General features: G+C 34.9%; 1 protein-coding gene across 1 annotated transcript in view; it reads right to left on the bottom strand.

The window, feature by feature from the left end:
* Window positions 1-2,851: 2,851 nt before the first annotated feature.
* The window catches only part of VPS13A (vacuolar protein sorting 13 homolog A), a 105,818-nt gene continuing 81,749 nt past the window's right edge, over window positions 2,852-26,920 (bottom strand). The window contains exons 60-72 of the mRNA XM_082074915.1: window positions 26,242-26,355; window positions 25,105-25,250; window positions 24,913-24,994; window positions 23,797-23,910; window positions 23,234-23,309; window positions 22,969-23,132; window positions 22,578-22,623; window positions 22,181-22,304; window positions 21,061-21,175; window positions 10,429-10,514; window positions 9,642-9,765; window positions 8,086-8,160; window positions 2,852-5,776 (exon numbers count right to left, since the gene is read on the bottom strand). Of these exons, the coding sequence (XP_081931041.1) occupies window positions 5,726-5,776; window positions 8,086-8,160; window positions 9,642-9,765; window positions 10,429-10,514; window positions 21,061-21,175; window positions 22,181-22,304; window positions 22,578-22,623; window positions 22,969-23,132; window positions 23,234-23,309; window positions 23,797-23,910; window positions 24,913-24,994; window positions 25,105-25,250; window positions 26,242-26,355 (1,317 nt within the window). The 3' untranslated portion in view covers window positions 2,852-5,725. The remainder of the gene's footprint in view (window positions 5,777-8,085; window positions 8,161-9,641; window positions 9,766-10,428; window positions 10,515-21,060; window positions 21,176-22,180; window positions 22,305-22,577; window positions 22,624-22,968; window positions 23,133-23,233; window positions 23,310-23,796; window positions 23,911-24,912; window positions 24,995-25,104; window positions 25,251-26,241; window positions 26,356-26,920) is intronic.

Raw genomic sequence — 26,920 nt, 5'->3', positions numbered from 1 at the left:
TTTCTGTGAGGGAAAGACTCTGACCTATAAGTTGTGCCCATAACAGTGAATGGCAGTGACCAAGTGAATGGCACCACCAAGGGAACAGCACAGGACACCCTGGGATGGGGTACAGGGTACAGTGCTGCTTGCTGAACAAGAGTCCATGGGGGAGTGACAGAAAGCACAAAATATAACAGCATGCCTGTGTGTGTGTCCTCTGTGTCCTTGACGTGTCACCACTACCCTCCCTCAGAAGTACTGACAGCATGACAAGTCCTGAGTCCTGCCATCCTAAACTAACCACTGTTGCTCAAAAAGAATTTAAAAGCATTTCTTGTCATAAAATCAGTAGATATCGGAGTTTTACATTAACTTACAAACTTCCGGTCACATGAAAAGAAGACCACAAAAACTTGTTCTAGGGCAGCAGATTTGATGGAGGAAGTATATGAAATGCCCAAGCACTTGGACTGCTTGAAACAGTTTTGAGCCCCCTGGGAACTGCGGAAAAAATGTCTGTTTAAACTCTTAGTAGTTCAGTATCTTGAGTCAAGATTTGCTGAACAGCACATTGGTGCCCTTGAATGTGGGAGCCTGGCTTTGCAGATTGCGAGGCAGTTGCCATTTCACAGGATCCATCAGTACAAGAATACTTTTCTTTCACGCTTCACAACCAACATTTGAAAACATTCATGAGGACAGTTACCAGGACAAACATCTGCACACAGTTCTCAGTCTGCTTGATGCAGCAAGGAATGAAAACTCAAAGATATCCAGCAAAAAGAGAATTCGGTTTTTCTCCCTTTTTGCCTATTAGTGTCCTACCACATCACACCTGTTGCAGCAGTCACATTTGTTTCATCCTTTGATGTATTGATCTGGAGACGATGAGTTAATAAAAATGAATGGCATAGACATTCTTTTACTTCCTGTAGTAGGACACTTAAAAGCCAATTCACTCCAGCCTTGAAGTATTACAAGAATATTTAGAATTCCTGTTGCAGATTTGCTTTGAAAACAATCAAAACCTTTTCATAAAAATCCTGTGTCAGCTGTGAGTGGAATTTTAGATCCTTAGATGCCACTTGCACTCACAAAAGCAAAAACTGTGACTAAGATCATGGTTGCACTTCTCAGGTCAAATAACAAAGCTCAGGCTCCTAGGTGATGCATATATGTACTTAGCTATACTGGCCAGAAAATTCCAAATTAATCCACCAGTAAGAATAACAACAGGCAAATCTTGACTAGTAGACTTGGAGGCAGGAAAAAAATATGTCAGCTGTCTTCTAATTTGTTCCGTTTTATACAGAAAAGCATAAGGCATTCAAGAATCACATAACCAAACTACGACAATTCGCATTTCAAGAGAAGATTATGATAAACACAAATGTTTTCTGTATGAAAATGCGAAATGCTTTGTAAAATTTTGATCTGCATAATGAAACAAGTATTGTGACACAGATGAAAAATAAACCTTAAGCCAAAAGCACTTTGCACCATATCTGAGACAATTACAAATACACAGTGCACATTACCAGTGTTTTTCACCAACATTTCCCACATTTAATAACCCTGTTCTTTTGAAATACATGGTCTCAATTCCTAAAAAAAAAATTAAAAAAAAAACAAACCCAAACCTTCTACAGTATTGAATTAATTTCCATAGTAACCTGCACACAATAGCAAGGACAGACTGCTCCTTCGTCCTGTCTGGTTTTAGCAACACATTTAAGGATAGAATGTGAGATCCTTCCTTGGCAGAGGTTGCAGATAAATTGATCCACATCCAGGAAACAAACAAACGACCCACCCCCCACCAAAACACAACATCTCACCTATATCCTTAGTTCCTGGGAGGTGTTTCATTGGTATTGGTTGCTTCTTTAGTTTTTGCTGCATCTTCAGTAAAGATTAGTAACTGCACATGGAGAGGGATCAACTGGGAGAGCTTAATGCTGGAAAAAGGAACTGCGGAATTGTATGATTTGCTGGAGAAACACTGCGTGCTGTTGTCTTGTACAATACTTACATGATTACAAGCAATGCAGTCTTTAGGTAGTGAAAGGCTCAAGAAGGGGCAAAAAAAAAAAAATCTGCTGAATAGTTTTGTGGACTACTCTTATTCTTGAAGCTAATACAGTATCAGGAAATATATACAAATCACATATATATAAACCTATTTAAACATCATATGCATACGGAGATATTTACAAAAAAGCCACAAGACTGAGCAATCCTATTAAGGTATGTGATGTATTTACAGAAACTGTTTTACATCAGCAGAATGATTAAGAAACTTAGGGTTTTTAGTTCAAATTCAAGAATATGCTGTAGGTATTAAATTTTAGTTACCCTTACGTAGCAATACTAATCTTTTATTGGCTACTGTGTGGTATTTCTTATTTTCAGATAAATGGCTAAAAATAACTCATAAGGCAGAAAAGACCTTAGTGGTTTGTTTGGTATGTGAGTATATTTTCTGAATGCTAAAGATAATAAACAGCTAATGGCATACATACAGATTTTGGAGGGTGGGGCAGGGAGGAAGAGCATTTCATAAGAATCTGGTTACTTGGCAACATCATTTATGTTTTTTCAATGCAGCAATTAAAAAATACTTTAAAGGGAACTTACACATGTAACTCCAGTTATTAAAAACTTGTCTTTATAATAAACCACGGGTAAAGACTAAGGTCTGTATTCTGCTTTCAGTGAGATGCCTGCAACAGAAGCCTGACATTGCATCCTCAGAAATGGGATTGGACTGATTTTGTCAATTTCTACCTAGAAAATTCTGAGTAACGGTATTACCTGTTAATTAAAGCCATATATAAAGAGAGCAAATAATAATCAAATTCCAGTCAAATGAAGTTCAGTTTCACTTTATTCAAGGTGAAGAATAGGCTGGGGGGCAGGGAGGAACATGGAAACCAGAAGTGTCCTGCCATGCAAAGCCACGCAGCTGAACAAAAAGAAGTGCGAACAGAGTTACAATGCTTTAGCAATGCAGCTGGCATGTTTGATTCTATGTTTGGTTTGTCCTTGATGTCTTAGTGGTAATTCTAACTCTTAACAAACTACTACCGAGAACCCAAATGACATTTCTCAAGGGTATTAAGTTTAGGTAACAGTCATTGAGAAGAGAAACTATTCTCCAGTATTTTATACTCTCCAGTATATATATATTCTCTAGGCCATAGTATAATTCCAAACACCACAGTGGGCAGACTGAAATGCCTACATTTTAATTTTTATTGAGATCCCCTGGTCTAATTGCATATACATTTTTAGTAAAAATTAATATATCTATTCTGCCTTCTTTTTGAATGAAAGCACACATATTGCAATAAGGAATGAGGCACAACAGAGTGGACGTCTCGAAAAACTTGCAGTAATCCAGAAAACTACACAATGGCGTAAGCCTGAACACCTTTCTCCTTGTCCCAGGCTGATTTATAGTTAGAGAGAACTGGTGTCTGCCAAGAAATGGAAAAATTCATTCATGACCATATGGAAAAAAAGGAAAAAGATACAATTTAGTAGAAAAAGGTAACAATAGAAAATCACATTGTCATTACAACTAGGGACAAGGAGAGTGGTGAGTGACAGGTCCCATGTTGACTTTTGAACACTTCCAGCGTTTTAGTTCTTGTATTAAGGCTTTTAGTTAGCAGAGAAGAACAAAATATTTTATACCTTATAGGAAAAATGCAATTTTATGGGAATTCTTATATTTTCCAAAAGATGAGCTTAACCACAGACATGCACATTTAAAATAAATCCTTCAACATTAACGGTTAAATTACTCAACTATTACTGAAGAACCAGCTGAGATTTAAGAACCAGGTATTTGTTGGCAAAATAAGTGTATGAATGTGAAGAACTGGTGATAATAATAATTGAAACAGAGAATCTGTGAAGACAAAGTATTTAGAATAAGGTAAGTTGAAAAGCTACACAAATGGGAGTGTACAAAGTACTTGCAAGAGGTACTAGAAGTGAAAGTTGTAGCAGATATTTAGTAAATACTGGGGATAGAGAAGAGGAAACAACACAGTAATCAAGAATCAAGATCATAATGAAGCTATTAATTGAACTATCATGCTTAAGATGAAAAGTGATAGATGAAAAACAAATCACAGAATGGTACTCAGTGCACCTAATAACACTGCTTATCTAAGGCAAAGTATTCTATTAGTTTGGCATGATTATAACCTGAGTTAATACTCTTGGTATGTGCTTGGTGTACAAACAAGTGGAATAACAGAGTCATTGTCATAGGTTGGAATTATCTTATAATATTTTGATTTGATTTACAATTTATGGGGAAAATTACAATATTGCATGTATTTTGTAACTTGCTAAATGGTTACTCAACACCAAAGGCAAGACTTGGAGTAAATTAAAAAACTGCAGCTTTAGGTTAGCATGCTACTAATTTTACATTTTACAATAATGTGACAATTTGGATATCTCGAGCACCACCACCAATGTCAGAATTAAATCCTGTAGCTATAAATGTTCCAAACAATTGTTTGGAAATAATATTTTGGCAGCAGGTACTTACTCTATCTACCAGATATGTTGAAGACACTGATATAGGAGTTCATGGAAACCTTCATGCAACATTGTACTGTTTCCTGTATTTTTTATATCAACTGCAGTAAACAGCCATTCAACAATACTACGACTACTGTGTCTAAGAAATAAGGAGAACTGCACACATTCAAGATCTCCCTATTAAAGTTCTGCAGTCTGGGTATAAAACAAAAAAGTTTTGTTGGGTAAGAAAGTTGATAAAAGCAACTGTGAAATATTTATTATTTGATATAAATCTGACTTTATTAGTCACTTGCTTAGCACACAATACTGTGTAATCCAAGGCATTTATTTTTGGTATGCAACAGTGCACTTATAACCCCATAAACTCCTTGAGCTGCAAGACTGTTAATAACATTTATTTAAAATAATAGGCTTTGATTAATATTTTTAGTGCAGAGATATGTTAATTCTCCCCATTATACATTTTTGTAAACAGTTATATTTTCTGTGAATATTGACAGAGGTGCTGCAACATTTCCTTGAGTATATTATCCAAACGTTTACACTAAAAGTGGTACTGTATTGTAAATTCCTCCTGATCTGGTCCATTCATTTACAAAAAGAAGGTAATGTTGTTAACTAAGCAGCCACTCCTGTTATCATCTAAATTAGACTTCCCTGGTCAGTAGTCTCCTTCTTAGAACTTCCGTTGTAAAACTAGTGAATATCAAGTTAACATTTTCCTTTGACAAAAAAAAAAAATTGTATTTCAACACAGCGTCAAGTCATATGAAAACTAAGACAGAAACTAAGTATTGATTTTCAGAATCAAAACCTGAAAGATTTGCTCTGAATAGTATCATAAGTTATTCCAGAGTTCAATTTCAGTATCAAATGTAACAGTAAATTCATTTTATAGTGATTTACAAAAATGAAATCTGTAATTCTTAGCTTAAAAACAAACAAGCAAAACAAGCCAAAACTCGGCAGAATTTTTTCATCGCTATTATTTTTAACTTAACATCATCTATTTTTGTGACATAGCCATAAACTGTTGTGACTGTAATAAACAATTTTGTGAGTCTTCCTTTCCTCCTGTTTTTGCTTTTGCTGTTGATACTCAAATTGTTCCCCTTGTTAAAGAGGAATTAAAAGGTAGCTGTTTAGTGTTCTTCGTATCTTGGTGCTTCTCCATTCATTATACTTTTGGCTGATTCTCCCTCACTTCTTCCAGTTTAGAAAGGATCCACTGTGTGAAAGAAAATGAAAAATATGTTTGCTTGGTAAAAAAACATACAAAGCAGCCAAAAATCAGATTGTGTTGACCAGACACATCACTACAAGCTTTCTTCCTTACAGAGTTTTAATGCAGTGCTCAAAATTCTACTGTAGATAAACACCTGATTTTCTCACATGAAATTGGAGGCATAAGTACCAATATCTGACATTGAATACCACAGCTAATTAAACTGGCTAGCTTGTTATTTCAGTTTCCTGGTCTATATTTCAGTGAACAATATTAATATATATATATATATATATACACACACACCATCATTTTACCCACATAATTATTAATGCTCTGCATTAGTCTACAACTCTAGACAAATCACAGATGACAATAGAGAAGGAAGGATAACCAAAGACGGAAGACAAGAATAGGTTGCAGCAATGTGATAACACAACTATTTAGAAATAAGCTTTATCTGTATTTGGCTTCTTTCAGGAGTTTCAAATTCACAAGTTTACTGAACATGGAAGGGATATTACTTTCACAAGACAGAAAAAAAAAAGGAAAATAGGAGCAGTGACATGGAAATAATACGGTAGGAGATAAAGTTACACAAAGGGATTGCCATGAGAAAGCTGCATAATGTTTTCAAGGAAGATGAGTGGATTATTACAAATCAGATTCTATTACCGGATCAAGTTCTATGTTATGGATCTTTAGGATCCCCTGCTCCTCATCACAAGCTCACTCCCCAAGGAAACCAGAGCTTGTGTTCAGCAGGATGCTGAAGGTTGGAAAGAAGAATTGGCTGTTCAGGAAATTACCATTCACATCAGAACATGGTGCTTTTCTCACACGAAACAACCTTGTGGTGTCCACTAGACTGACAAGGGGGAAAATGGTCACAAAGCAGTGCCACTGGAATAACCTCAGATTCTTTTTACTACGAAGGATGCAAGTTTCGCTGTTGCTACAACACTTCCCTTGATGTGGGCTCTCTGTATGCACAAGTGTCACATTTGCAGAACTGAGCTGTAGGCTAAAAAACCCAAAAGCTACTCTCAAAGACCTGCTTTCTGTAGGACAGCCCCTAAAGGCCCTGATGCCAATTTTTGAATTAATCTGTTAAGTATTCGTTTTCATAAATAAAGCCACATTCCTTACGAAGCCTGTCTAAAAGGGACCCTTCCCCTCACATTCGCATTCTCGTTGGTTTTGTGAGGTTCACGGACTTTTCTAGGAAAATACACAAGCCAACTTTTTTGTGAAAAGTGCAGACAACTTTTTTTCAGTTTTCCTTGCTTCAGACTTACGGCATACATAAGATGCACTAATTTGATTTTTTATTTTGTTCATGACTTAGCTAGGGCATAGATGGGATTCCCTTCCCATACAGACTACTGGACCTCATCGGCACCTCTGCCCCAACATAGCCAAAAAGAAAACAAAAGAGGAGCTCAGTACCTCCAAAGAATACAGACAAGTCAAATTCAGTTGTGGGGTCCAAATACCTTAACATTATTTGTAATGCTTTTTGAGGTAAGAGTCAAAAGGTATTAGCTGCAGTTAGAAACTACCTTCATGAATACCTAAGCAATTTAAACTGATGAGGACATGCAAAAGCAACCTTATGACAGGATGCAACTTATGCAGACTGTTTCAAAGAGTAATCCCACCATATCCCATTGGTGTGGATATATACCAGACTAATTTATTGTTTGTGAAAATAATGAGCCACATTAATAAAAACAAGGCAGAACTTTCACAATCCAGCAATCTGGTAGTGCTAGTAGCAGACCTGAACCACTCCTGTTCTCTGTTGCAGTGAAAACTAGTCATGTCAAAACTAAGAGACACATAGAATACGTATATAATAGCAGTAATATATCAAATGAATTATTTGTGTTTTACTAGGGATTTTCTTCATTTTTCAACCAAAACTGTATTTTATGGAACAGAGTAATGACACCCCACTCCCATCCTGCATAAAACTAGGAGTAATTTACAAATATTGTTTTTTTTCTATTAAAACATACTATTTTAATTCACATTCTTGATTGTTTAGTTTTTGTTAGCAGTAGTGTTAAATCAGCTGTTTGACAGACAGTTGTTATTCTGAAGATTTATGTAAGGAAAAGTTTGGTGTTGGAATTGAATATTTTTGAAAGTCAGTATCCAGTAGGTCATTGCAATTTTCCATCTGTGGAATGGCTGTGTGGAAATGCTGAATTTTAAATATACATAGTAGTTTCAGGTTAAGAATATTTCTGATTTACTTTTTAAGCTAAATTTAGCACAGTATAATTATAATAGTGTTTTGACTTTACCTTAGCATCCTCTGGACTTCTAAAATTAATAATTTTTCCAAATTCTTTTGCATGGAACACAGACTTAACTCGTTCCTAAAAAAAAAAAACATAGTAATTCAAAACCGAAGTTAGTTTCTTCAAACTTTATGACTGAGAAGTTATTTACCATTAAGGAAGCTATGTGGTTCACAGGCAATGTGTACCCATTACACTAATCTGAGTATGTTCACATCGCATGCACGCACCCAGAAAAACTTCATTTTCTGAATGGAAGCACAGTGGAGTGGGGCACACTCCAGCAATAACAGACTTCCCTTTCTACCACAGAACCCCTGGAGACTGGACTATAAAAATGTGTAGGAATGGAAGGCAGATAATGGAGTAGCTGGGGTAACAAAATCCAGTACTCCCTAAGGTGGTAATTTTTCACTCTTCAAGTCATTACCTGGGAGGACATTCCACCAATGCTAACTTGCAGTTAGTGGTCCTATGTAGTGACAACAGCAACTTAGGCTTCAGAAATAAAACATAAGCAGGGCTTTGCAAAATACAGTTTTCAACCATAGATTTCAATAAAGACCACAATGCAGGCATATGAATGGGCTCTGAAATGACTGCTCTTTAGGGGTAAAGATGGATATGCTATTCAGCATTGTCTGAAATGGCAGAAACTCTAAAAATTATTTCATCCTATAAGAGTTCACTTGCAGTCATAAATTCGGTTTGGAGGTTTCCAAACCAATGTGGCTCTGCTTTTCATGCTCTCTGCAATAGAAACACATAATCTGAGTGAAAAACTGAATGACTTTGTACACCATCAGGACTGTCCTTGCAAGCAACATGTGTAATTACACACATGAAGCTTGTTAAAAACAGAAAACAAAATAAAATACTGGCAGGTAAATGTATGGACTGAAATTAAATTCAGTTACTACCTCAACGAGCATTTAAGAATGACTTCTTTTTAAGGAACTTTGCCTCTGTCATCAGCCATCATCTTTCTCCTTATGTCCATTATCAGTTTACCAGGGAAAGAAAGTTTTGGGATTTCTTAAAGGAAAAATTGCAACTGAGAGAAACATTCTTCAACTTGCATTGGGAGGGATAAGCATAACTCATTACAGCTGCTATGAAGTTATTGACAACTTTTTATACTTTTGAAAAGTCTGATTACTAGTGAATTGAAAAAAAAAATCATTGAAGCATAGCACATGCAAATGTATTGTTCTGATATATTTGAATCTTTGGTAAGGCAACAAGGTTGATTTCCACATATTGGCATATTTCCACAGCACCAGGGTGCATAATAAAAATATTCTGCAATTTTCTAAGAGTGCTATTGTTATATCAACATTTTCCAAACTATGAATACACCATGAACTGGTGCATAACAAGAAAAAATTCCCAGGGTTCAAAGAATAATATGACCTGCAAACACCAAGTCACTCCCTCCTCTGAGTGCATCCCAACTAGAACAGAGATCAAGAATTCAAACAAGAGAGATCAGAAACTGAAAGATCAATTTTATAAACAGTACCACAAAAAGAAAACAAAAGAAGATGAGGTTAACATACCTTGGCTTCAATTCGTAATCTTCTGCCATCAACAATGAATGGTTCTTTGGTAAATTCATCATAAGTGTATTGCCATTCACATGTCAGCTGTCCAAATGTCCCTTTTGTTACAAATAACACACCACTAGACACCAGAAAATAAAATTAATAATTAAAAAATTAATGTAAAAATACTTAAAAGTTATAAAGTTACTCTAGGTCAAGTCATGAATTGTTCCAAGCTATTTCTCATTTAATGATACATAACAATCATACAGCATACTTTCCAAAAGAGTGAATTTCGAACCTTCCTCTAACTTATGTAAAATACTGTAGTTCATAGCAAAACCATAACACTACTTCCAGATGTGTTTCTACAAAACGTTGTGCAGACTTTTTACTTGAGAAGATACTCCACTGTTACACATTATTGACTCTGCTCCTGTCTTACCCTTTTTTCCTTCATTATGATAATATATCAATAAATCTCACAGTTCCATTGACTTCAACCTAACCAGATCTATCACAAATCTTTCTCAGCTAAAGAAATAATAAACCAAACATTCCTTTTCTCTCCTTAAATAGAGAACTTACTACGGCACTCAAAATAACACAGTCTCATGCTGAACAATGCCGGCCGCTGTTGAGCAAGGTTATTAGCAGCACACTAAGCACACCTTCCCCATTATTCTATCAACATACATAATGACAGACATGTCAAAGCACAGTCACTAATCAACAATTATCAAAGCATGCCCATTTGGATTATAGTTTTAAGTACTTATTATTCAGATTCAAAACTGTTTACCTTTTCGTTACCATTAACAGATCTGTACTGTTTACCATGGCATGTGCAATGTACCGAAGTTTTGCAAATCTTCCATTTTCAATTTTCTAAAAGAGATAAAAGTTTAATAGCTTTGAACATGCTTGTAGAAATTAATGTACTAATTTTGTGATTAAAATGCATTTAACCCCCAAAAGTATAAATTATAACAAATCACATAGCACATACTTTTAAACAAAAGGCTACTTTCATGAAGTCAGAATATGACTAATGGATCTGTGACAGCTAATGTTTATAATTATGTAGAATTATTCAGTTGCGGTTAATGCAGCTGTGCAAATAGAAGTCAATCCTAATCAAAACTGGCAAGGAACAATGTAATTTCTCAAAACATTTTGAGACTCTGTTTTCTAGATACTTTTAGTACATGCCAAACTTCTGCTGACTAATACAATTCTGAGACAACACAAGAAATAAGGATTAATTACCTAATTTATGACACGTCACCTCCAAAACATTGGAGTAGACAATTCTGGGAATAAATCTATATTCGCTGTATACAAGAACCCACTACCACGTGGAATTAATAATGCACCTGAAGTAATGCTTAGTATTTCTACATATTCTTTTGTTTTCCCCTCAACTTAACCTTTTCCTACAATTGCTGTGAATATTGTAGCAGAATATTCTTAAATAGGTGATAAATTTAAAACATTGATGGCAGCAGATGAATCTATTTAAAAACAGAGGCTCTGTAACTTTAACATGAATTGGAAATCATTGGATTTCTAAGCAGTGAGTGATTAAATTAGTGATCGAATTAAGATTGCTTCATCTTAGTTGGGAATAGCAACGTGAATGCTAGCATACTTCCCATCTGCTACAAATTGGAAGCAAAACCAGATTAGTATAAACCAGTATGATTCGATAAACCCTTAACTACAAACATATTCCTTCTGATATGCATGCCAATATTTAAAAACATCTTGGTTAGTTTTCAAAGAAGTGAAAATAGTAAAACCATTTAATGAGTATTCATCGCCACTGTAAAATGATAAAGACATTTTATTAAGCATACCCTACAACTTCAATTTTGGCTGCATGTATAACTCCACTTTCCCAAACAGATTTTTTTAAAATGATACCTTCCCTCAAAGATGCTGATTCTTAGTGACTAAACTGCAAGAACATTTGAGTACCAGGTTCCCAAAAGAGAGCCTTCCAGAAAGCTCTCAGAACATTCTGATTATTTCTCTCTCCACAGCTCTGTTGGGTTACAAAATCACAGCTATTGATCAAGTGCCCACTTATGTAAGTCACTGCTTGAATAATATTTCTGCAAGAGCTAGTGTCAGGGGCAGGGTGAATAGAGCATGAAGAATGGCATAAGAAATGAGAAATCAAAGGTTTAGATTTTTTTTTACATTTTGGAAACCCCTTATTCAGGCTTTGTCCAGGGCTGCTATGCTCCTGATTCAAGTCTCTCCCTACCTCTCATATGAAGCAGGAGCTTGGACCTAAATAACTAAATAATCAAAAAATCCTCTCTTGAGGCAGCCTTTACAACTTTCTGGGACACAACACGTTTCATGGCTAGAAGATGAGAAGTTTGGATGAGAAGACAGAATGGATAGGATACCTGACCCAGACAACAGGCTACAAGTCCAGTTCTATGTTCTGATGGATTTTCAGTGCTAGTGGCGCAGTGAGAGAAATGGGGAAAGGAAGGAGAAGGCTGACAGGAACTTACAGAGAGAATGTGTGTGGAAAAAGCAAGGGTGGTTCAGTAAAGGTAACAAATACACATTGTTGCATATAATCTGCAAGAGTCTGTGACAAAGACAGCAATTTCTCTTACTGACCAAACATATTATATTGCAAACTATGACCAGCATCTCTCTTCTATTAGAAGCAATTATGGGGGATGAGCATTTAGCAATTTAGCCTTATTAGGATGGAGATGATCTCTAGTCTTTCTCCTGCATCAAATAAGACAACTTTCTTATGCTTTGCATAGCACTGAGGTGAGGCTGGAGTGAGACATAAGAGGGCTGGGTTATCTTTTCATTAGCTTGCTAGGTTATTTTCAACAAGTCATGTCACCCCAGTGCAAGTTACTCAGTTTACTGATAATGACTTGAGATCTATGAAAATTATTATGGGAGTACAGTACTTAACTATCACACAGATTGCAATCCTAAACAAAACCTAAATGTCCACTAAATTCTGCAGAGTATTTCACATTACTAAGATTCAAGACCAAGTGATTTACTCAGCAGAAAAATATTGTTAGTATGTTGTAAGCGCTGAGCTAACTACTCTTCATAGTCAGCTATGAGTCAAAGATCATAAGCTCAAGTTATCTGTATTCTATAGTTTTGTAGGCAACATATGTTAATTAGGAAATAAAACACAGGAAAATGCTACACATTCCATTTGCAAAGGTAACACTTGTATCTGTGCTAATGCTGAGCAGTTACTACTAAATTTTCTGCCTTTAGATTTTTCTACTCTTCATTTATAGTGTCTACCCCTTTTAGCATTAGACTTGCACCTATTCATGAGGAAATACATTACAAAAGGATACACCAGTTTACTGCTGATAATTCTTATAGCAGTTCTTATAGTCCTCTGCTACCAAAGTGCCTTATACAACACTAAACATAAAAGGATGTATAACTGATCCCTCAACACAGAAGCATCAATACGTTTTTGAAATTTTACTGTATCTAGCTATTAACTGTTTGGAGAAAGACAGAAACTTAGACCACTGCCTGGCAATGAAAAACTGTGGAAGTTAATATTGATCAATCATTGTTTGTTCAATACTAGTTTCACTGCTGTAATAAAAGCAATACTCATTTTTAAAACACAACTTCTGAATTTCAAATTTAAAAAGGTTTAGTAACCTGATTACTTTAGTATATGTTATGGTTCCTTGACTAGACATGGAAATTGAATTAATCTATTGAAAAAAGACATGCCAACAGCTGTAAAATGTGAAGTAATCCAAGCACAAACCCGCTCCTTTGCAAATAATCCTTACCTGTAGTACAAATGCTTAAACATCACTGCAATAATCTAACAGGAGAAGTGATCACTTGTGGAGAGATGGATACACAAATATGCTGAGTGTCTAAAAAGTGGCATCTCTACATTTGGCAAGATTCCTAATCACACCACATACTCATAATTTATTTACAGAGGTCTTTGACAAAGATAGCAATGAAACAGAGCAGAATCGCAGAATCATTTTGGTTGGAGGAGTCTCTCAGGATCAACAAATCCAACCATAACCTAACTCTGGCACTAAACCAACTCCTTAAAAATCTCATTTATTAATCTTTTAAACATCTTCAGGGATGGTGACTCCACCACTTCCCTGGGCAGCCTGTTCCAGTGCTTCACAATCTCTTCCATTAAGAAATTTTTCCTAATATCCAATCTAAACCTCCCCTGCTGCAACCTGAGGCCATTTCCTCTTGTTCTATCACTTTTTACTTTGGAGAAGAGACCAACACCCCCCATGCTACAACCTCCTTTCAGATAGTTGCAGACAGCGATAAGGTCTCCCCTGAGCCTCCTTTTCTCCAGGCTAAACAGCCCCAGTTCCCTCAGCTGCTCCTCAGCAGACTTGTGCTCCAGGCCCCTCACCAGCCTCATTTTCCTTCTCTGCACTCTCTCCAGTCCCTCAATGTCTTTCTTGTAGTGAGGGGCCCAAAACTGAACACAGGATTCAAGGTGGGGCCTCAGCAGTGCCAAGTATACGGGGGGACGATCCTTTCCCTGGTCCTGCTGGCCACACTATTCCTGATACAAGTCAGGATGCTGTGGGCCAGAGTGTAGGTAGTGGAGACAAAATTTAGTATCTATGATCCTTCTGGTTGTAGTTCTAAAAAATACTAGTAGTATAGGCAATGTAAAAGTCAGAATGTTTTATATCCTTCTTGAACTCAACTGACATGGTCTGTAAAAATATAATGTAAAGACCATTACTACTTAAAAATATATTATGAATCTACTATTCTTCTCTCTTGATGTTCTGATTAACTTGAAGTTTTCAACTGGATTTTAGATTACCAGCATATTTCCTTATGAAGTGATTACTGTCCATATGTGTGAGTTCTGAAGGTAACTGCTGTTGGTAGAAGCTCCAACACTGAATGTATCTTTGAGCTGCAATGGTAAGCTTATGTTTTCTAAAGGTGTAGAACTGCTGCTTTAAGCAAGCTAACCTGGTATAATTACATATCAAATCTTCCCCACAGCAGTACTTAATAATGCTAAGCAGTAGCTGGGTCTCTTGTTAGATCTAGCTTGAATGTGTGTGAAAAAGAGGGAAGAATTGTTAAAAAAAAAGATAAAAAGATAACATGTAAACCATTCCTTTTTCTGCCATGCAAAATTATCTTTTCATCCTTTATGAATCAGAACTAATGTTAATCCCTTATTGCCTGCTCCCTCATTCCAGTTATGCTAATGTACCATGTCATTTTAGAAAAAGCAGAGTTAGTTCCTGAATTCAAGATTCCATTCAGCCATGCTGAACAGCAACTCTGCAGTCAACATGGTTTTGTTCAAACAGAAATTTGAGCTCCAGGTTAACGTTTTGATCTGAGGCCATTGTATGCAGGACAGTAAAATTAGGAGAGCAGCTTTCTTGCAGAACATGAAGTTTCTACTTCACAACAGAAATATAATTTGTCTGTGCTGACTGGCAGAATTATCCTGGTCGATTTTTGATCTGAGTACCAAAAGTATTAACTTGATGAGCTGAATGGAGAAACCGTATTTATCTACACTTTCATTATGATGACCACATCTAGATTTTCTCTGTGTTACCTGTCAATACAACTGAAGTTCTCTGATTTGTATCATCTGAAGTGATTACTGTATGAGCAAGGCAAACAGAAAAATATTACAATGTTCTTTTCTGTATTCTGTGTCAGCAAATGAGCTTGTGTATACTTTGCCTCAGACATTTATGGTTTTTACTTGCTTTTCCACCATACATAAGCATGCGTGCTTCAAACAGAAACAAGCTGAAATGAAACCAAGTCACACAAGCTTCCAAGTTCTTCTGAAACAATTGTGTTACGTAGTTTCAGCCAGCTTCCCATAAATATATCCAAGTCTTCCATTTGGGGAGAGGCAATGGCTAGGTAATAATATCCAAATGTTGCACATTTAAGTGGTAAGGATTGTGCTCTTTCCATTAACCTAGGCACAACAGGTTTTCCAAAGGAAAATGGATAACGACAACTGTGACTCAATGAAGGGATCAGCAAACTAGACAGCATGCACGAATAGATGCCTGCTAAGAGTCAGGACAATGTCAAACAAAAATGAAGTTACTCTGAACTTTGGAAAGAATTCCTCCCTATAATTGTATGAAGTGAGACCTCAGTTTTAGAGTACTTCACAATATGGATGTTTATGTTTTGATCTGAACCCAAGCCCAAGGGCGTGAGGGAATGGGACAACTTTTCCCATTCCTCAGATGTTTTTTCCAGGCAGACTGAAGTTTGAATACTAAGAAAAGGGTCCATTCAACACATTCCAACATTCTGCCACCTGATCTGAAGCTTATGTCATGGCTAAAAAAGGATCACTGAACACCTCCAATAGGGTAGGATACTGAATTGAAGCACGGCTTTGAAGGACTGCGCTCTCTACAAGCTTACAAACACTGCAGCATACTTGGGCAGCCGCCTTACACAACACTGTAAAAGAGCTCTCACAAACTCGTAAGACTATAAAGGCAAATAAAAAAATAAAAAGTTTTGAATTGATTTTGGTTTTGGGTAGGCACTGAGCTGTGACACAGTGAACTCTACTGATTTAACTGTGCAGATGTTAATAACTTATCCTCATAAGCATGAGGCCAGCCTTTCTTTCAGCTTCTCTCCCTGGCAGGGCAAAGGCCAGTTTCTGGCATGTCTGTATCTTCTGTAAATGGCTAATAACAACAAAGGTATAAATAGCCTAATAAGTGATCCCAGAAACTGCCCATAGTATCTCTCTTCACTGACTCACGTTTACAGACACTTTTGAGAAAACAAAAAAGGCAAAAGAACCGTGATCAAAAGAGGAGTACTGGACATCATCAAAGACAAAGAGCACAGCCAATTGTTCACCTCACCAAGGAGGAAGCATATAAATTCAAGTAACCATCACACAAGTCACCAAGAGAGTAAAACTAAAGACCTAGGAAAAGATGAATCATCAACTTGTTCTGTAGCTGATAGCAAAACACTTGGCAACCTGAGCTGAAAGGATGGCACTTAGTTCTGGACTTTTCAGCTGTAGTAATGGACTTGCAATTCAGCCATGAAAAAGTGTGGAAAAAAAAAGTGCAGCTAAAAGTTAAACTATTAAAACACATTAAACTGAAGAACAACAAAAAAGTGCATTTGAAAAGATGGTTTGTGGTTTTTTGATACTTAAAATACCTAAAGAAAGAATTGCCAAATTATTATTTTTTTTTTGCATTTTTGGTGCTTTAAAGGGCACTAGTTTCAGCTACTTAGCTATTATGCTTTTCACAGGTTTTGGCATCCTAATATCCCACGTGATTTTTTTTTTTTTGTTATCCTAAATCCAAATTATTTCTTTGCCCAAGGTATGTTCACAGGAAGATAGACTCAAGACAGAAACAAATAGAATATAAAATGACTACATTTTAAATTAATATAAAAACTTCAAAAATAGAACTATACTTCATGAAAGAAAAAAAAAATTAAAGTTAGGTAATTATATTTGCCAATGATACTCACAATGTTGTTTTTTTTTTTTTTTAAAGTTATCATTCTACAACCTTTCAATCTACTGAGTAAAGAAAGAACTCTTTATAGTTATATTGCAATGGAACTTGAATTAGGAATTAGTCATACCTGACCCAAAAGTACTACCATTCATCCTAAATTTTACTTCCACATTCTGTAATGATTAGTAGAACTACAAGTTAAACCTAAAAAGTTAGGTCAATTCGGTAGAAAAAACATATTATTTCTAAAAATCAAATTATTCTTTTTGCAGCAATGCTTTCTCATTAAAAATTAATGACATTACTTTCTAAAACTGTTTTAGAATGAGGAAAAATATGTTTTGTTTTAAAATTGACATGCATTGTCTTGTATGACAGGTCATTACAAAAAAACCCCAAAATTTTATAGGAAAAAAGAAATCGCACTAAAAAGCCAAAAGAAATAAAGAAAATGCCAGGTAACAAAGTTCCCAAACCCCAGTAATGTTAATGGAATGCAGCAGTAACCTTTCCATGAAGTTCTCCTAACAACTTCATCAACTTTTAGGCATGACGTGTCTTTGTTTTCAGGACTGAAGAGAAAAATAACTTAATTCTTCAAAGAAATACCTGAGATCTATTTGTATCCAAAATATTCAAAATCCTCCCCATGTTGTTTCAGTCAGTAACACACTGCAATAGAGTCTTTCAACTATATCGGCAAGACATCCTTTTGAGATGACAGTATTCTAAAATAAGTAGCAATACATGATTTGTGGCAGTCTTAAGCACCAGTAGTTTCAGCTAAAAAAGGCTCCTGAGTTAGTCCTCTCTTTTATCTGGGAGATCTGTCTGTGATTTCACATAGTGCTTAGTTCTGAGGTGGAATTTTTTAGTTTTTCTTGTTGCTACGAAAGCAATAAAATACTGATTTAAGAATCAAATCATTTATGGGTACAATAAAAAATAACTAAATAAACCATTATTCCACACATCGAAGGATTCTAATGGATACACAAAAGAAGTACTTAAGATCATGGTAAAACAAATTATAAATGAAAAAATAAAGATTTATGTTAAACGTTCCTTTCAAAATATATGTATTTTATCTTCAAAATACTTTTATAAGCCATTTAGTATTTTTACATAACCTAGGTCCAGGGAATATAAGCAGTAATGTTGGAACAGAACAAATGAATCCGGTTTAGATAAGCTTTAGACGTGTTTATTGTTAAAAAGAAAAGCAGACAAAATACTTTTGAAATATGAAATAAAACAGTCAAACAGCATTTTAACATCAATAATGACTGTACAACTCAGTAAAGTTTTACTAAAGACATTTAAAAGCATTCCATCTTGCAAATTATAAATACAACCTGTGAAACACTTACGTAAATGCAGTTTACACATTTATAACATTAAATACACTCGATAGAAACATATTTGGAAATAAACTCTAAGTCATGGTATTATTATTTGTTCATATTATTCAATACTGTTTTCAACTAATATCCAGTTTTAACTATAAGACTATTTTTTAATATACTTTGAGCCTGCCACTCATCATCACACAGTTTATATCCCCACATGTTTTTGCACAGTTTTAAAAGTGAGTATTTAGTATCAGACAACCCCAATTTCTCAATGGGAGTCATAGCAGCAACATTTAATACTTAAAGGTCAAATAAACGTGACAAAGGCCACGTGTATCTGTTACAGTCCGTATTATGCTAACTGTCATCATCATCACTACTACTTTGAGTCTTAGTCCATTCCCTGTAGGCCTGTCTTTTCTGAAAGCATGGTAAGGGAAGAAGAAAGCAGAAGTATTAGTTTAGAAGTGTTAGTTTGTCTGGCAATTTGTTAACTATAAGCAAAATAAACCCCCAGAAAACAAAGAAATTCTGAAGTGACATCCTAGCTTAGGACACAATATGAGCACATGAAATCACCCATATCCTATTCCTTTAATCAGCTTATACAATCACTAAATCACTAAAGGAAGTTTTATTCCAATCTAATCCAGTAATCTGTTGAAAATCCTATGACAGTGACTGCAGTGGGGCCAGTCACCAGACCTGTATGCACAGAAAGAATACGAAAGGGAAGAATAATCTCTTTTCCCCATAAGAAAAAAATGTGATATTCTAACTGCTTCAGAGAGGGGATATGTAATACACTGAGTTTCATGGAAAACAAAGAAATATCTCTAGAACCAGAAACACTGAGAACCAAAAACACTAGTACACTTGAAGGTAAATAAGATTAAGACATCAAACATACTGTATCAGTAATTAATGTCTGGGAAAAAACCCTACACAATTCATTATTTTCTGATTTGACTGTCTACAAGGAGAATTACAACCCCGTTCGCAGCTTTCAAAACATTTCTTCAAGACTGGTTCTGCCTTGGAATCATCAGTAGTGAAAACTAACAAGGAACAACTTTAGCTACTTTCAAATGGTGGGTGCCACAACAAAATATGACAGGTATTATACAAGGCAAAGCCTTTATGCTTTTAAAAGTTGCATAATGGTGGTACTGTACTCAACTACACAAAAGAGAAAAGTTACAACTAGCTGTTAAATTACAGTAATTTATAAAGGTTTCTCAGAAAAAAAAATGCAAGCATGTACAAATTTAAGAAGCAAAAGTGATGCAAAGCCATCAGAGAAGTCTGCACATCACAGCTGACACTGTTGGTTTGCTAGCATTTGTTTTATTGGTACACTTAAAGCAGTAAGCAGGATATTTTGGGATTAATTTTCTTACTAAAAAAAAAGTGGTATTAGCAAGTAAGTTTATGTCGTTCATCAGTAGTAGCTTCTAACTATGCATTAGTTAATACTGCCTTATAACACTAGCTTCAAATTGGAGAGGACAAGTTAAAGCTATCTCATTACAAGAAAGGGAGAGGCGTACCAATTTTTAATCAAAGAACCTTCACAGTCTGCTGAACTACATCACCAGACAATGGTACAGCAAACATAGCTGAGGTGACCCAAATAGGACAATTCTCTTCGACCAGAAAACCAAAGACACACAAATGAAATGCAGAAGAAACAGAAACAACCAAATTGGAGATCAACATGAAAGAAAATGCTATGGCAATTCTTAGACTAAAAATCCTCTCCTAAGGCTATTTCATTCTTATCTGCTTCTCCAAAAAGGTTATTTCTGTATGACTTCTCTAACATTTCACTGGCACACTGTGAATCCTTCAATGTGTATTTTAAAAATTCTGTTTTCATTCATGCGATCACTAATCACTACTTTATTTCTTATATTTGAATATTTCTAAATTGCGGTTTTACTAATAACAGAGAAAAATAGAAACTTCGTAAGCTGCATGACAGTTGAAATTATTTACACTTTGGTAGCTGAGTCAAATTTGCTTAAATGGCAGCTGAATTATGAAAGAAAAGCTGCTGCTCAGCATGTTCTTCCTGCAAACAGTATTCCACTTCAAAACTGTTTATGTTCTATCAATGGCTGAAGTATGACATAAATACAGTTATTTTGAGTTTGAAATGTTGTTTTATATAAAATTGAGATTAAAATGTCACTGTTTAAAATGTGTATTATAAAATTACTAAAAAAATATCTTTGGGCTTATCATCACTGTTTATATAAACTAAAATTTAAAAACATAAAGCTTTTTAATTACACTTATAAAACTTTTTCTTCTTTCAAAATGCTCTATATCTTGCACAAACTTCTACAGATATACTAGTATAAATTATAGGGTCTTTCTCAAAAGGTTTATTACAGAAACTAAAAGACCAAAGTGGTCATAAACCTAAGAAATTAAATGAAATTTCTTAACTTTCTTAAATTAGAAATTCTGTAAAATATTTAGTTAAATGTATGATGAGATAGAATGAGTGTCAAATTATCTTTTCTTCACCTGTAACATTTGACTTCCAGTTCCATCTCTTAATCTGTAAGGTCTAATAACTCCATCTTCACCAAAGAAGCGGGGTGGGCGCAGGCTTATCACATCTTCTGATGAATCTGCAACTCTGACAATAAAGCAGCAAATTTAAGGTATGTGTCAATATCTCTACTCAGCTATAATATTTAACAAAGGCTCTAAATAATTTCAAATACAAATCAAATTCAAGTACTGGAACAGCAAGTGTTGTTGTCTACTTACTTTTGCATATGAATACACAGTGAGTATCTATGAAAATCTACGAAACACTAGCAGATTTTACCCAGAAATCTATTTCAGAGAATGATTATTAGAAAATTAGATGGCACAGGGCAGCACACACCTGCAATTCTTAGTGTCTAAGTATTGCAATTCAAAATTTCAAAATCAAACACATCTGTGCCGTAGGGAACTCCTGCTCTGATATTTTTCTTGCATTTCTCTGCTAAAGAATTTAAAGCAGAAAAACAGAAGAGACTGGCAATCTTAAGGCAGAAAAAGTGGTCCAGCTCACTAAAAAGAATAGGGACATTAAACATCTGTATTCAGAAGAAGCTGCCAAATGTCCCCTCAAAACACTTTATCCTACTTCTTTACACATTACAGTGCAAGACCATCTACAGCAACAGGTTTCTTAAAGTGAGTCTTAACACAGTTCTCAGTTTGGACAACCAGGACAGATCCTGACATGACCTTGTAGTCTTGGGACTCATCTCATATAGCAGTAATAATAAACAGTAACTTTGCATGCTGCTGAGAAGTCCTTTGTTCCTGTATTATTTGGTGTAAATAGAAAAAATCAGCAATTGAAGGAAGTCTGATCACTGAGGCTTTTAAACTAGTTTCTTTGGTAATGCTAGAAATATCCAGGATCTGATGCTGTGTTTTTCAAATGCTATCAACTGTGTATTTTTAAAAAATACACCTATTTTTATATAAATAATATGGATAAGATTTTTTTCTGGCTCATCTGTATTAATGACAAAGTTGAGAGATCCAGAAACATTAACACAGAAGTGACACAAAGACACAATGTGCTACTGCTATTGTCTGTTTCATGCCATATGTCATTCTTCATATTGATTTTACTTACTTTTTAATACCCTGAAATGTGCTGCTTGCCATGTCTATGATTCCTCCAGTAGGTCTAGCTACTGCTCCCACTAAGCCTTTTCCAACACCTTTGAAAAAACCAGCTGCTCCTTCTTTCTGAGCTCCTAAAGGGATTAAGTGCAACAAATCATTATAAAACACTGAGTTTTTCTTACAATCTTAGGAAACATAATTACCATTAAATTACAAATCTTATTTGGCATGCAACTGCATACTCTCCTCCACACAAAGTTCATGTAAACAACTTTTAAACTAAAAGTCAGTAGGAATATAAAATCTTTATAGAATGTTTTATAACTGAGATTTATAAGTTCTCATCAAATATCAAAAATTTACTATCATATGAATAGCAAATTAATCAGACGCCCTAAACTTACCTCTTATTGGTTTGGTAACTATTCCTGTTATTCCACTGACAAAACCCTACAAAGAAAAACAAAGACATTATAAATATGCTTTCAGGTTATATTTTTCATTTTTTACATTTTTCTTACTACTTCTTTGGTGAATAGCCTCAAAGCACATGCGCTGAACTATTCTAAAATTCACTACAAGTTAACAGAACTAGGGGCACTGACTTCATCGTTCCCTTCTCCTCTTCTACCCTCGTAAATTTTTCTTTAAAATTATAACTCCATCGTGGCCACATATTTGCAAAATCAGAATTAAAAGAACAAGTAACAACTCTGGTGACTACAGCAGCGTCTCTATTTGTTACTGTTGCCTGCATAAAATCCATTAGTCTTAGAATATTTTTTTTCTCCTTACAGAAACTAATCCTTTTCCACCACGAGTGATACCCTCTCTCAGACCAGTGGGCTGTTTATTCATGGCTTCTCTCCTTTTCTGCTGGTAATCCTCATCCATAGTTATTGCAGCTACTCCTTTTGCCATAGCACCAGTGATTCTCGATGCAGCACCAGCTAATCCACCTATTGGAAAATAAAACAAAGTAAAATGCCAATGCAATTTACAAATACTCACCTGTATTGCTTACTATTACTTTTAACACCGTGACAACGCTGAAACTTACCAACAGCTCCTCCTACTAGTGCTTTAAGTCCCAGTGCCATTCCTTCTATAAATTCTTCAGGACCCTGGATGGCTCCCTAAGAAAAAAAAAAAAAAAGGTGTTTAAGGTGCTTTTGTTAAGCTTCAAATAGTATGCATCCCATATTTTAAAATCTCAAATTGTTATTGGAATTTATATATATCTAAGAGAACAGGAGTACGTGACTGAGTGAGAAAGTGCGAAAGTGCCCACAAGAGGACCTGTGAGAGAAATTAAGACTATTTTAAAATAATAATTCCCTGAAGTCTGTTTATTTTAAAGGCAAATGGGGAAAAAAGAAAAAAAATGTTTTAAAATAAGAACCATAAGGAATAGTCTTTTGCAAATTAAATTAAATGGATTACTCTCTCCTTTTTATCTCGCTTGAAGTTTCCAGTAACCTTTCCTAGCACTTTCACTTTAAATTTTCAATTCTAAATGGAAAGTTAAAACCAAAAAAAGGTATTAATATATCCCCATTTTCAACACAATTCATATCTATCTACCTGTGCTACATTTTACAAGGAGGTAGCAAAGATTTTTACCTGGTAAGGTTCATAGAAGAATGCCTCTACACCTTCAGACAAGCCTCTTATGAAACCAAATGGATTACCCAAGACATCAAGGCCAAGAATAAGAACATACATCTGTTTAATAGCCTAAAATAAAAGCAGTTATTGGTAAAAATATTTCAGAAATTGCACTAAACCAAAGGCAAACAGTGTAGTATAACTAGGTCAGGAAAAAAAAAAAAAAGGTGAAAGTAACATGAGTTTAATATAAAAAATTCAAAATTATTTGGAAGAGTAGTTGTATTAAAAAGGATCTTATAGTGAGTAAAGCATATTGTCAGCCAAATAAACAAAACTTCTTATGAGCATTTCACCAATAACTGACATTAATGGTCTTGAGATTTTACAAAGCAAAAACATTACCTACATTTCTTTTATACTACAAGGCAAAATTTGCTCTCTTTGCATATGCTGAGAAACTTTTGTTCATTGTCACTGCAAAATGTTACAACTACATGAAAGGTAATTTGATTTTAAAACAAAAGTTGAGTGGCTCACAGGAGATTTCAAGTTTTCCCTCTGGGAAAAGGAAGGAACAGAGAACAACAGATAACTCGTTCCCCAATTAAAACCATGTTTGGTTTTTCTCTCCTTTAAAGACAGACAGAGCACCGAATTGATATGTCCAAAGAATCCCTTATTAATGATGGATGAAGAGGACTTATTCTTTCATGCAAAAGTGTGTCTGCTGGATTCTCTCCTCTGGATGACATGACCTGAACAGTATACAAAGGCCAAAAAGGGAACATAATTCATATATTGCTAATGCCCAAGAAAAAGCATCAATAGTTTGATGCCGATTCTTCTGTCAGAGCTGCATTGTGTTTCCTTCCACTATCACTTCCAGCAAGTTGCTTTGTTATCCGTGCCACTTTTCCTCAAGTCATAATTTAGAAAACAGTACTTGCTCCCAAAATAAAGGCAATAGAATCCAACAAACTAAAAACTGTTTTGTATGTCTTTATGTATTTAACCTGTGTACGAACATACAAGGCTGAAAGTAATTTTATTTGTTTTCAAGAGCCAGGGCACACAGTCGTGCTTTCAAAATAAAAATATACTGAAATATTGAAATTTATGTATTCTAACCTGTTTTGAATAATGCCTTACAACAGCTGATTGAAGCTGTTGTGTAGTACAGAAGTGATAGCTGAGTTCAAAGAATGCCAACCTACAAAACATAAAAAGTAAGTCCTTATTACACAGATAAAAAAAAATGTAACATATCTAATATTGGGTTAACTTTTGGAAGTAATCCTTACAATCATATTTTTAACCTACTTAAAGACAACATCTTGTACGTCTGTGAGGGTGGCCCCTATGCTCTTCAGCAGGAGATTCAAGGACTGAAGTGGTATCAATTCATTCTTTCTTTCTTCTTTGTTACTATCTTCTCCACCCGTGCTGAGTGAAAAGCTTAAGTGTAACTAAAGGATAAAAACAAGATTGGGAAATAACATGGTTGGTTATTACAAGTATTGTATTTCTATCTTTATAATCTTTTAGATGATTTACAAATTAAGACATTTCTAATCCTGTATGAAACCTGACTGATTTCAAAACACAGAACATAAATACACCACATAGTGCAATAAAAAAGACAGTGACATTCAAAGTCAAACAGAATAATTGAAACTACCTTTGAGAAAACATGAACTTGAAATTGCTTCTGCATGTTTTCAGACAAGGACTCCAAAATATTTTAGCTATAATTTAGGTTATTAGCTTGTTTCCAAATTTTTTGTTTCTATAACTAATATCAAATAATCAAATAATCAAAGCAGACAAAATAACGTAGCATGGCATCCAAGCAAGAATGAGAAACAAAAGCCTGAAAACAAATAATTATTAACGCAAGTTTTAGAGGTGCTAAATAAATACTGGAAAAGGTATACAAGAAAAACTCCACCTCTCTAGACTTGAATTAACCAAAGCATTTGTTTCACAGAAATTAAGGTGACAGTCTCAAAACAGAAAAACGTTCAGGAAAATTGCTTGAAGGGCTCTATACTGGAGTCAAAAAACAAAAACTGCTTTTCCAGAGAGTAACAATAAAGCAGAAAATGTCATTGTTTGATATGTTTTTTAGAAACTACATCATTCCCCAATCTGCACCACACTGTCTGCACACAACCTATAGCATGTTGAAAGGATCTCTTAAATAATAAAAAGAAGATTACTGTATATGAAGGAAGTCATGGATAGGAATGAAATAATGAACTTTTAATGCAAATATTCAACAAATATTTATGTGAACCCCATAAGTTACTGGCAACAGCGAAAGCACTTTTCGAGGACATTTTCATTCTATTTTTGATCACCTCTATGCTTCTTCATTTCCAGTGTGCACTATCCTTCATGAGACAAAAATCCTTCATTTTGAAAGCAAACACAAGCCGTACTGTAAAAAACGTATACCTTAATTGGAGAGATGTGAAAGTATTCATACAAGCTGATTTGTGATGTATCCATTGATGACACACTCATCAGTTCTTCTTGAAGAGATTCCACATCCTTTTTGAAAAGTTCTAGCTGTAAATGCATTTTCAAAAAAACATTAATTTAAAATTTAGAGTGTGTAAAACTATCATGATTTATCACTGAGATCCAATACATTGACTAATACTACTTACACTCTACTAATCTTATTTTTTTAATTAAGAACTTGGCATTTTAGAGGACTTTTAACTAGATTTTATTTACTGCCTTTTTTTTTGTATGAAGAGGAGGAAATGTAGGTATAAAAAACAATCCACCATACATGTATTTCATAGTAAAAACAAAGAAACAAACAAATAAATAAAATATATGAAAGTTCAAATACCAAATATTTTCAAGTAAAGTCTGGACAACATTTACCTGTGTCAAACAAAGGGCATATATATATATATATATATATATATATATACACACCCTTTTGAACACATAGCGCATAGATTTTAAATACAAAAAACTACACAAAAGACTATTTTCTGTTACATAGAAACTACACTTTTACATACTCTGAGAAAACCTCCATCTAGCCCTTTTCTCCTTCAAAAGAGAGTTCCTTTGCAAAAGCTGTGGAAGAATTGGCTAACTACAAAAAACATTTTAA

The sequence above is a fragment of the Streptopelia decaocto genome (assembly GCF_964273445.1).
Source record: "Streptopelia decaocto genome assembly, chromosome: Z".
Taxonomy (NCBI): Eukaryota; Metazoa; Chordata; class Aves; order Columbiformes; family Columbidae; genus Streptopelia; species Streptopelia decaocto.
Note: the sequence above shows the minus strand (reverse complement) of the source record. Positions and strands in the feature narration are given on the sequence as shown.